This window comes from Apostichopus japonicus, chromosome 21, assembly GCF_037975245.1.
Source record: "Apostichopus japonicus isolate 1M-3 chromosome 21, ASM3797524v1, whole genome shotgun sequence".
NCBI lineage: Eukaryota > Metazoa > Echinodermata > Holothuroidea > Aspidochirotida > Stichopodidae > Apostichopus > Apostichopus japonicus.
Window position 1 is genome coordinate 636,781 of NC_092581.1, and position 13,031 is coordinate 649,811.

The 13,031-nt window shown below is 36.8% G+C and overlaps 1 protein-coding gene across 1 annotated transcript in view; it reads left to right on the forward strand.

The window, feature by feature from the left end:
• Positions 1 to 1,652: 1,652 nt before the first annotated feature.
• Positions 1,653 to 13,031, forward strand: part of LOC139962908 (beta-chimaerin-like) — a 76,875-nt gene continuing 65,496 nt past the window's right edge. Inside the window, exons 1-2 of the mRNA XM_071963306.1 lie at positions 1,653 to 2,190; positions 12,693 to 12,731. Coding sequence (XP_071819407.1) covers positions 2,079 to 2,190; positions 12,693 to 12,731 — 151 coding nt within the window. The 5' untranslated portion in view covers positions 1,653 to 2,078. The remainder of the gene's footprint in view (positions 2,191 to 12,692; positions 12,732 to 13,031) is intronic.

Consider the following 13,031-nt stretch of genomic DNA (forward strand, 5'->3'; position numbering starts at 1 on the left):
AACCATTGATCCGTCACTGGCTACCCTTCAGCGCTCTAATGATGTCACTGTTCCTCTTTCTCTTCGCGGTGTCTTCGCGTTTTTCTTTTACTCCCTCCTTTTCTCCTTCTTCTCTCTTTCTTCTTTTCTTTTCCCTTCCTTCCTCTCCTCCTCCTCTTTTTCCCCTCTTTTTTCCTTTTTTCTTCTCTTTTTTTTTCTCTCCTCTTTTTCTTACCCGGGGGGCGCGCGCCCCCAACGCCCCCCCTGGATACGCACCTGCTTATCACATGACATTGCCAATTTCATTGCAAAACTGTTTCTCTTTAACGTCTCAAATTACAGATGTAACACAAAACAACAGAAGAGGACAATCCATGGAGTTGCAGATCGCATCTCCTCCATGACAGAGGTGTTCTTCATTGACCTTTGACATCGACCCTTAACAACAACATAAGGACCATTTAAAAGTTGTCCCATTACTCACTACATTGTGGTTTAATGACTTTTTCCAACAATACTGACAGGCAGGTAAAGGCTAAAAACAGTTTTGGGGTGTTTAACCTTTGACATACAATATGAACATTAACGTGGCACGAGTTTTCATGGTCAGGCACCTACCCACCAAGTTTGAACGTGATCGAACTTACAGTGCAGGTTCGCGACACACTTTTCCGAATAATTTAGGCCAAATTGACCCCGACCCTACACAGCTAAATGTGTGCTATTTTAAAATTGGTTTCATCATTCTGTACATTTCTAGTGGTTTAATACTTTTTTCCCTACATGCTGACAAGCAGACAATGGCTAAACACATTTTTTTTAGGTTTCTTGACCCTCGACCACTGACCTCTGACCTAGGGCGTCATCAATCCCACAGGCACGAGTTTACGTGCTCAGGCACCTACTCATCAAGTTTTAACTTGATCGAACTGGCGGGCTAGGGGGAGATTGCGACACACTCACGCACAGGCACACCCACGCACGCCCACTCACGCACATTTCGTCACATTTCTGATGTGGGATAACGTACAGTATTTTACCTCCCTATACATCACACAGGGAGATGAGATAAAAAAAAATTGTTAAACAAGGAATATACAGCTTTGTATTTCTACTTCAGGGGTGAAACTTTTGGATTCACTTGATGATAATATGATAAATTGTTATTCTATAGTTCTTTTTTTTTTTATAGAACAATGGTACAAAAAAAGTTACTGCAATCTGAAATGGATTCAAGTTCAGATTCATTCTATAAGTACCTGTAAAACTCGGGAAGCGTATTTATGCTTATTGTTATAACTTCCTTCTTTACGATTAATCTCATTTTGTTGTTTGCCAGGGTACATTTTCTTCATGTGTGGATAGTCTTAGGCTGAGAGTGATTGAGAGAGCGAAGGGAAAAAGATTTAATAAATATTGCACTTCTGTTTTTCCATGCAATGAAAGCAGAAGAAGATAACAATAGCATGTAAATATCACTTGTATATGTACACCCTAGTCTCTGTTTGATTATAATTCTGTAAAAGCTTTTACTTGCTAGAAAGAAATAAATGAATGGAAAAAAATTAATGACTTAATTTCTAAACTTACTATAAATGCCATAGCGCCATCTTTTAAAGTGCGAAGCCGGAAGTGGGTTCGAAATGATTTTCGCACTGCGAGTTCAACAGATGACAAGGCTAAGCTGTTACTTCCTAACAAAGTGAACCGTCGTACCGTGTCGTTGTGTGTAAATTTCAATTGTTGTATATTCCTGGTCAAACAAAAGGGAATTTTTCGAGGGAGGTGCGATAAGAGAACGGAACGAAAGAATTGTATTATGTTTTGAGAGAAGCGGAGTTTCGGAATCAATTTGTTCCTTTGCCTTTCCTTGACAGGTCCGCATTATTTCCATCGTGGTGTCGGATTCTTTGGATCGGCATAAAACTAGCCCAGTTAGAGATACACAGTTAATTTACGGGTTAGCCGAGTTAGACCAACGACAACGACACAGAAATGTCCCCTCGACGGATGGGGTCACAGAGCCATTAAAGCAATACGGTTGAACTTTACGATAATATCAAGGAAACAGTACGTCTGCTGCTCTCTTGCCATTAAATATGGCCTCGCCGGGCCAACGTCGGACATCCAGATCAAGTTCTCGCACATCGAATGCAAGTTACACCGCTGTTTTTCCCAGTGACAGCAGTAGTGCGACACCGAACTCCGAGGGTAGGTTAAATGTTACATGATGTGTGATTAAATTGTACAAAATTACTGTACTAACTTTGGCCTAGGCCTAACGACAGTAGCGTTAGGTCGTTGTTGAAGACCACTCTTGTAACGTTAGGTTTCATCTGACCTAAATGTGTAACATCATATATTAGTTGTTAATGACGTTAGGATCAATAGGACCAACTGCATTCATGTAGGTCTACAGCGGTGGTACCAATTGCACAAATCGGCCAAACCTGACAATGAGTCAATATGATCAACACATAGTTATGTGACTGTTTGGAAATTTAATCTATTACCTCATTTCAGCATGAATCTTCTATCTTGCTGGCAGTTACAGAATTTTGTAGACATACAGTACCTTGAGAGGCCGGCTTCTGTAGGTGCCCAGTGTTGTGAATCGTATTTAGGTTTCAGGGAATACTCAAAGGTTAATTGGTTGCTGCAGTAGGTTAGTTTGAAATATGGCCTAACTTTAGAGTCCGTGCCATATGAATGGGAAAGCTTACTTCGAATCAGCAGAATAAGGTTAGGGGTTAGGAAGTAGGGTTAGGGAGTAGGGTTAGGAATTAGGGTTAGGGAGTAGGGTTAGGGAGTAGGGTTAGGGGTTAGGAAGTAGGGTAAGGGAGTAGGGTTAGGGAGTAGGGTTAGGAAGTAGGGAAAAGCGTTAGGGGTTAGGAAGTAGGGTCGAATGGTACGGATCTAAATTAGTACCTTTGATGGTCTAATGTAATAATATGTACAGTAGCTAGGTTATTTTCGCACAAAACATATCAATTTGATCGAAGGAGTTACGAAGGTTCCTCAAGTTGGACTCTGATAGCAATTTCAAGAACTTTCGTCAGCATCATTGTTACATTTGTTTCAAGCACATATTGCACATGTATGTATACTGTAGGCTGTATTTCTTGCCAATTTGCAGGGATCTATGCTTCACATAATGTGGACCCTAAGGTACTATCAATGTAGTTCCAAACATGTGCACTGGAGCCCAGTCATTCTGCATGCATTATCAGCAAATTCATTCTTCAAAGTTTTGAGTGATTGTTCAGCAACGTGTCATCTCCTTTAATGAGCTTAAAACGTTGAACATACCTAAAGTTCTTAACTGCAGAATGAACAAACAAACAAATTCAGCTAAGAACCAGGCTAAAGAGCCAATAAATGTGAACATGCAGCATTACTTACACCACTTATATATTCTGCCACCTGGGAGTTCAACTTTGCCATCATATAAATAGGGCATGTTTCTGTGTGTTTTTACCATGTTGAGGTTAATTGAAAACTTTGTCTTTCTCTGTAGTATAGGATTCACAGGCAATGGTTGTCTTTTCTGGGGCTCTGACAGATTAAAGCCCTAGTATATACTTAAATTGTATTAGTTAAACATCTCAAAAATCTAAATCAGAGGAATGTGTTTTTATTGGTTGTTATACTTCTACACATAGCAGACCTTAACCTTGCAAAGGAATTTCCACGATATTTTACAAGATATCATAAATATAAATTGAATGTTGTATTTTTCATCAACACATTTCTGATGACCTTTCATTATGCTCAAGTTACAGTACACTTAAGATATCTTATTTGTTGCATTTAAATGACATTGGACAGTGAGTGGTGCAAACTACTGTCCACTATAACAAAAGGAAAAAGAAAGTAATTACTAATTTTTGACAAAACAACAGTGGTGATACTGAAAGTCTTTTGTCCTACAAGTTAGGCCTGTATAGTGGCCTACCTGTACACTGTACACATGCAGGTACCTTTAAATATTAATGCAATACATTCATTTGAAGTTTTAAGTATTTAATTATAAGGTAGAACTCCTTAAGACTGTCCAACTGTAAATAAAATAGTGCTAGAACTTCAGTTTGACAATGCAAAAGCATTGTTTTAAAAATAACAGATCTTTTGTTAATTTTTTTTTAATATAAAAATTACACATTTGTCAGCTTTCTCAATTAATGTACAGTATGCATGTATGATTAGGTTTGTTATTTGTTCCTAACAGGCTTTTAGAGCACTATTTAGTCATTCCTGTGATAATTACAGTTATTGGTGAGAGACAAATTACAAAATCAGAAATACCAGGAATTGAACTATGTTCATTAAAACGAACATGTTGACAAAGTTGGCATAGAATATAGAAAGTATTACTTGCCAGATATAAGTTCAGCAGTTTTGGCTCCTAATGAACTGCATATTGATCAATGGTAAACTTCTACACAAAGTCGTCCCTTGGCTATGTGAAAAGTTAACCTACAGACTTATGAGAATGTATGTACTTGATCCATACTATGTCCTCTCATTATACACAGTTACTGTACAGTACATTTAAAGAGGGTTGGATTACTTCACAAACTGTGAGAATGTTATATGAAGGCTGGTTTAATCTCACTAACAAGTGGATGGATTCATATTTAATTTGATGGTAAATGGATTTCTATACGGTACTGTTGTACAATTTAGTGTTGGATGCATTCAGGATTATCCAATGTCACAGATCCAAATGATTATTTTTGTTTTTGTTATATTGCTTTGTTCTTGGTATATATTTTTGTGCCTACAAGTTTTAGTTTAACTGTGTTATGCAAGGAATGACCTACTTTACTTGACAAATGACCTACAAAAGTTGTTTAGGTCACTTCCTTTGGCAATGCACAGTACGTCCTTACATATCAATTAATACGTTTACTTTGTTCCATTTATGTAGGTTGTGATAGATAAATTTATGAAATGAAAGATGTTATGTTTGTTTATGTACAGGCCTATTGAGTCTGCCAATCAAGTTTAAATGTATTGTACTGTACAGTGAAGAACAATGGTGCATCTTTTGATTGTAGTTCCTGGATAAGTTTGTCTCTATCATAATATATGGCACTGTTGCATTGTGAACAGAAAGATTTCCACAATTTTATTTTTTAATACCATTGATGCAACTAGACTCCAAAAGTTGTGGATGAAATGCTAAAAGTGAGTCACTTTAAGTGCTGTGTTGAACAGTATGTTATAAGATGATATACTGCATTCGTATTTAGAAAGCTCAGTACCCAAACCTTCCTGTACTGATAACAACTGTCAGGAAGAGTAACTCCACTGGCATTAAATTTCTCTCCATATAAGGAGACACCACTATTAGTCATAACATATTACAGGAAAGCAAAGATCGATAACAAGTCTTCCAGGGATGTTTGAGACATAACTCAAAATTTCTTATCTGTAGTTTCCTCTCTTATTCACCAGGATGGGGGGGGGGGCAGGATGTACCAGCCTCCAATTTCTTCTGTCAGTCTGCAGGCATTAATCCTTATCATTTTTCTGTTTTTTTTATTACAATTTTTTATTGTCTTAGTACTTTCGTTATCGTGCTGTCATCTTGTGGTTGCATTACACTTTTTTTACTTCAGTCAATTAGCTTAATTCACTGCCTATCGTTAAGATTAGCAGGCCTATACCTGTACAGAATGTACATTTTCATTATTCAGTTTTTCTAATATTACCTTGTTACTAGTTAATCATCATACAAGGCAATCTAGGCCTGTGCATGATGATTTATAGCTCCCAGGGGAGATAACTTACACTAGTATATAAATAGCATTTCTGACTAAGTAACAGTTTGTCAAAACACCCATGAAGGGAAATATTTACAATCTTGTGGTTTTAGGTGTTCATCTCCTGAGGTGAACGTCTTCACACAAGTTTGGTAATTTCCAGCAACCAATGAAATACTATTGCTAAAACTCATTAACATTGTACAAATTACAATGTTTAATTAAATTAATGTAATCATAAGAGTCAGTGTGAGTGTATAATACAAGAGCAGCAATGCTGCAGAAGCTCAGCTAAGCTATTTTAGAAATTTGTTTTGCTTGGCAATATTTCTGAGCAGTTTATCCAACTTTTTGTGCAAAATATGAGACATAGACAAGATATCGATTTCATTTCCTTTCCTTTCCTTACATCTCCTTTTTTTCCTTGCCTTAAATGCCCTTCTTGACGGATCGGTATATTTGTTACTACGAGGGACAAACTATGCCCCATTAAAAAACACAGAGAACCAACAGTATATGCACTTCCTAGTTTTCATTCATGCAATAATAGTATGAAAACATAAGATACTATGCCATAGATGCTTAATCTACTAAAATGTTGTGGATATATAACATTTGAATTGTGCTAACCTAAAATTGCTCACGAAAATTGCACCCATACAATAATAGAACCACTTGCAACTTGTGTACAATCGACGCACCACAGAGAAATGTTAAAGAGTAGAATTCGCAATCGGCTCCAAAGATATCTATAGGTCATTCTCACAGGTCGTATTCCACACACAAACAGGCTCCAACGATATCTATAGGTCATTCTCACAGGTCGTATTCCACACAGAAACAGGCTCCAACGATATCTATAGGTCATTCTCACAGGTCGTATTCCACACAGAAACAGGCTCCGACGATATCTATAGGTCATTCTCACAGGTCGTATTCCACACGCAAACAGGCTCCGACGATATCTATAGGTCATTCTCACAGGTCGTATTCCACACACAAACAGGAAAAGTTCAAATTGGAAATCTGCTACTTAGTCCTTTTGCAGAGAATGACATCGAACTAGAAAGGATGCCTGAACAACAACAAATATTTGACTTGATCAAGTTTCCCACAGGTGGGATTATTTCCTAAAATGATGGAGGAATTAAGATGGAAGACATTTTGCTACTCACATCAAAACACGTAGTCTGGTCATGAACAGAATACTAAAAAATTGAAGAAACAATTTCATGATCATTGCATATGATCTGTGGCCTACATTTCATCATAACATCAAACTCTTACAGAAGCCCCTAAAATGACGACAAAAATGTTTTTCCTGAACAACTTTGGTCCACCACCATTCAAATGTTATATCCACGACATTTCTGCAGATTTGGATAGCCGCTCTAGGAGAAGTAGGCTAGTAGCTTTTCTACAGTCTCAGAAAATGACCTCAATAACCTTCAAATTGATAAAATATACATGTATGTATGAAAACTTAACTCACACTGTAAAACCACTGACAAAATTTAAGCCAAATTGAAAAATATGACGAAGTGGCAGTCATACATACACGGTGGCATAATACAGAATTTTGGCAGAATCACAAGATCGCAATATTAGCTCAAATTTCAGCTTTAATCTTAAGTGAGATGTACTGTAAGAATAATAGAATATATAAAGCAACTTAACATTAACATTGCACCATCAATATACCCTAAAAGAAGCACATTATCAGAGATTAAGTAGCATATTTTCTGAATATCTTGAAGTCCAGAAAGCAAAAACATTTCTATTTTCTAAGCAAACTAATTTTGCTTTGTCCTTTGAGGCTTGAACTATGTCAATATCAAGAATAAATTCTGTCCAAGCCATGCCCTTCACAAAGGACACATTAATATTGAATAATGGTAATCCTTTATTTGTCCTTATATCAATGACATCCATACACTACAGTATATGACATCCATACACTACAGTATATGACATCCATACACTACAGTATATATCAATGACATCCATACACTACAGTATTTATCAATGACATCCATACACTACAGTATATATCAATGACATCCATACACTACAGTATTTATCAATGACATCCATACACTACAGTATATATCAATGACATCCATACACTACAGTATATATCAATGACATCCATACACTACAGTATATATCAATGACATCCATACACTACAGTACAAGGGCGTAGGAACCGGGGTGGGGGCTGGGGGGCGCCAGCCCCCCCAGTGAAAAATATGGGGGGCGGAAGTATCATTCCGCCCCCCCGCTCCGCAAGTCAAAAAACCCCTTTTTCATTTCCAAATGAGAAAAAAATCTCATTGGAGCACCAAATTGCATTTAAGGCCAGGTGAAAATGCAAAATTCTTTACAAAATGGAGTGGGAGTTGAAGTGTGCTATATTGCACCAAATTGCATCTGAGGCCACCTGGAAATGCAAAAAAATTCCAAAAGACCCCTCCCCCAGGCCGGCCATCAGTCTTCAGCCCCCCCACTCAAAAGTACCTTCCTATGCCACTGCTACAGTATATATCAATGACATCCATACACTATTTATCCTTGACTAATTTGTTATGCATAATCTTAAACATGTTTAGTTGTCAATAGTTGAGGTTGTAAAGAGTCTCATTATTTTAGTGAGCTTTGTGAACACATTGTACGTAATGATGAACATGTGTATGTGTTAGACTACGTAGTCCAGCCGCTTTAACTGATGAACTTCAGATACATTAAAGGATCATTTCCCAATGTTATAGAAATAGAAACTACTTTATAGTGCACTGACAGTGCTCAGTGTCTTGTTCTGGTCTCTAGAACAATGAAATTGTGTGCCTTTAGCCATCCATTAGTGCACATTTACTGGACATAAGTGAGTGATCAAATTACTGCAGTATATATAATACATTTAGAAATAATCTACAGTACTTACATTAAGGCAACCATTTTGAGTACTGTAGTTAAACTGGTTGGCACAAAGCATAACTGACTTAAAACAAGCTTTCTATAATTGCTGAGTTGGTAGTTTCAGTTGTTGTTGTGTTTTAGGTACAGTACTGTATCAATTCACTTTTCAAAGGTAATTATGGAGTGAATGTATAGAGTAGTACAAGGAAGCAAAACAGAATTACATAGAGAATAACATTGAGTCATTACAGACATTGTTTCCTTGTGAATGTACTACATAATACCTGTATTGACCTCAAGTGTTCACATTATTGTTGATGCTGCACATGGATGTAGGCTCCACACGACATTCATAAAGCTAACAGAGGTCTACACAATCACCCCTGATGTACAGTAGGTATGCATGTGTGTTTGACCATGTATGTACAGTATTAAAGTTTCACTGCAACCAAGAAACACACCATAAAACAATCATATGCAATGCTTATTATAATAACGTAGCATTTAGTATTCAGTACTAGTACTCGCTTAACAATGTGTGGCTCTACGTACCTACTGTTCACACCATAGATTGTACGCAATCAACCAACAGTGGATCTGTTATGCTGCATCACAATAGGGACTAATTTGACAAAAACACTATAATTGGCTCTGGCCTAAATTGAATTGTTTCATTGCTACCATTGGCGTAGGAGGCAGGGGGTGGGGGGGGGGGGCTGGAGCCCCCCAACCAAAATTTTTGGTGAAAATTCGGGCAATATGCTGAGAATTTTTCGGGCACCTACTGAAAGAAAAATAATTTGCAATGTGTCTTTCAATGGTTAAACTGATATTATTATGATCGGTATTATTGTAACGACTTCCCCAATAATTATAACAATATGGAAGGGTAATAACACGGCAAATGTAATAACCGATATATGCCTATATGATATGCACATTAACATGTTGAACGCACGTGGAGCGGGTGAACAATTCTGGTTATATTTTTCGGGCAAGTCGTTACAGCCCCCCAAAATCAAATTGGGCTCCTACGCCTATGAAATTTACTACAACTTCAATGATGATCAATCATCAAACCCAACAGTGGATCTGTTATGCTGCATCACAATAGGGACTAATTAAACACTAAATATAATTGACTCTGGCCTAAATTGAATTGTTTCATTGCTACAACTTCAATGATGATCAAACCCAACATGACAATGTAGTAAATCTGATGCTCTATTTCTTGGATAATAAGTCCTACTGCTTGTAGCAATTTTAAAGTGATATGGAAGTGATGCAACTATCAGTGTTCAATACCACGATTGGGGACCTTTGACTCATCTATGTCGCCATTTTCCATAGATAACGCTATTTACAAATAATGATGTACACATTAATTCTGTACAGTGGTATATTACACATCAGGTCATTAGGTCATCAGTAGTTCCTTCAGATATGCTAGAAAAATGAAATATTAATGATCAGTTGTAATGTTAGCCTCTGAGATGTCTCATTGCCTACAGTAAATCGTTATGAATCATGAACAATGTTTGGGAACAATGTGGATGGCTAGGACTGATAGGAAATAAGCAATACAATATCTAAGCAAACTAGTTTTTTACAAAATTTCATGAGTCCAAAATACAGTTGGAACTGTTTCCCGAAGGTAACTTAGCATACATAAACTCCATATGTGTGACTTGACTAATTTGCAGTTGACATTGCAAGGGTCCTACCTGTACTGCATAAGATTTGTCACAGTGTTCTTCTTGTAATGCATAAGGTTGGTTAAATATACATTTTGAGTAGTCGAATGAGAACTTTATTTCAGAACAGTTATTTTGTTTTAGATATATTTCAAGTTTTGTTTTTATTAAAAGCCAACTTATGTGGCCCTTTCAGGTACACGGACTATTGTATAGGGGTTATCAATTTATGTATCAAACACTACATATTTTTAAATTTAAGGATATAAGTTGTAACATGTTAATGACATAATATAATGAACATTTATAAGTAGTACCAAGTACAATTAATGTTCCTTAACTTCCTTTGATAATTTTATTCTACCTGTTGAATGTTTTTTTAACATCGACAAACAGTGCAGACCCTACAAGTTTAATAACAGCCATCTTTCTGAGAAATGACATCTAGTCATCACTGGCCAAAGGATTTGTACCAACAAAGTCTTCAATTTGAGTACAGCATTTCTGTATGATGCCATTTTGGACGAATCTATTAAACCAGTACTGAAATTAACAACTTTGCGATCCATGTTATAGTCATTGCCGACTTTTCAATCACCAGTCCCCCCTCACAAGTTTTTATCATCGGTAACAGTGACTCCATTGTTTTCCCTTTCGGGAAACCAAAAGGTTGCTTGGTTTTAGCTTATAATGCTTAGTATACACTTATACAGTACAGTACTGTAGGTTAGTACTGTATGTCCAACATGGCAGACCTGCATAGAGTAAATACTTTAAATGTGTGCTGTAGACACTCAAACAAACTATTGTTTTATAGCTCTACTGAATTGGCTTGTAATAATTTCAAGGGAACCAGACGATAGGTAGCTATGGTGTACAAGAAAGGCTACAAATAAACCCAGGAGCAACAATAGTTTCACACTTATTGCTGAGGTACAGTACAAAGAATGAAAATTGTCAATGTTGGTGTCACCTAACTCGATGAAGCTAAACACGAAGGCCAGGTTTTAACCCTTTTACCTATAAATACCATTGGGAGAGGGGCTGAGGGCAGCATTGACCTTTGCCTAACCTCAACCGAATGGAAATTTCCCTTGCAACCACGCTCAGGCAAACACATTGGCAACAATGGCAGTGGGATTTAAGTGGGTACAAAAGTGGCAAACTGTTCCCTTAATGATATGTATTCCCAAATCTTTTGATATCAAAAGGCTCAACGTTCGATTTAAAAGTACTAGGATGGTAAAAGAAGATAATAAAACGAATAATAGAATTACCAGTCTCTAAAAGCAGTACTAAGGATCTTCGATTTGCTGGGTGGGGTCATAGAAAATTATCAGCAAAAATTTGAAAGAGCAAAGAATTATGGATCAAGGATTCTGTCAGAAAATGGAAGAATGTGGGAATTTGCCACCAGCAAGATGTGGCCATAATTGTACTGGTCAGCATGGAATCTTCAAATATTATTAGCATGAATGTGCAGGGCCTAGCAACCATAACTTCATAATGTTCAACCAACCTGACAAGTGTTATGGACAATTGATTGAATATATATGTTTTATTGCTGTAGGAAGCTACTTCACATGGCTTCTCATAACCAACTTAGACTGTAGACTTTGTAAAGTCTGTTAATGGCTTTATGTGCATTAACTCACATTGCTCTTAGTTAATGATCAGTGACCGTTACATTTTGGCCATGTGTAATTTGTACAATATAGTTATGATTGAAGCTATCTACAGGACTTACCAACTATTCTAATAACTGTTTGTCAATTGCTAGGTTACCAAGCTAACTGCTCTACAGTATGCATACAGTGTTGTACAGTCTTTAGTATCAATTGACCTACATACCTGTACAAATTACTTCAGTTCTGGATGAGAAATGCACATGGTTGATCTTGCAAAATGTTATGAAAACAAGTTCTAAAGTCAATTTCATTTTTCTTTGCAGGTCATTTGCATATAAAAATGAATAAAATCAAAATTATTGCACCATTTTGTTAACTACTGTATTATACAGTGAGCTTACACAGGAAACCACATTAATAAATAATGGTATCATTTCCTATGCAAGATCTATATATGTTCCTGGGATATTGTCTTTCGATATCAAGAGTGAGAACTAAGTCCAGCATTGTTACTGTATGTACAGCTCTCACAAACATATGCTGCTATATGCTGTGTTATAGACCTTTTGCCTCTGAATTTGGTAACAATTATGTAGAAATTAAAGATCTTGCTACCACTGCAGAGAGATAGATTATAATATCAGATGATCAGGCAAGAAAGTTTCACATGTAATTGTATCAATCTCTTTCTTTTCTTCATTTTTCAGAGTTTGAAGAAGAAGAAGTCTATCAATGGAAGCCATACTGTAAGTCAACCATCTTAAATTGCTTTTCATAAACTGTTAAAAAATTGACATGTAAAATAATTAGAATAAATGACTACAAGTTACTTGGCTCTTATTACAGTATAGCTAGGATACTGTCAGCTCTCTCCTACAGTATAGAGTGGGATACTGTCGGCTCTCTTGGACTACAGTATAGCTAGGATACTGCCGGCTCTCTTGGACTACAGTATAGCTAGGATACTGTCGTCTCTCTCTCCTACAGTATAGCTAGGATACTGTCGGCTCTCTCTCCTACAGTATAGCTAGGATACTGTCGGCTCT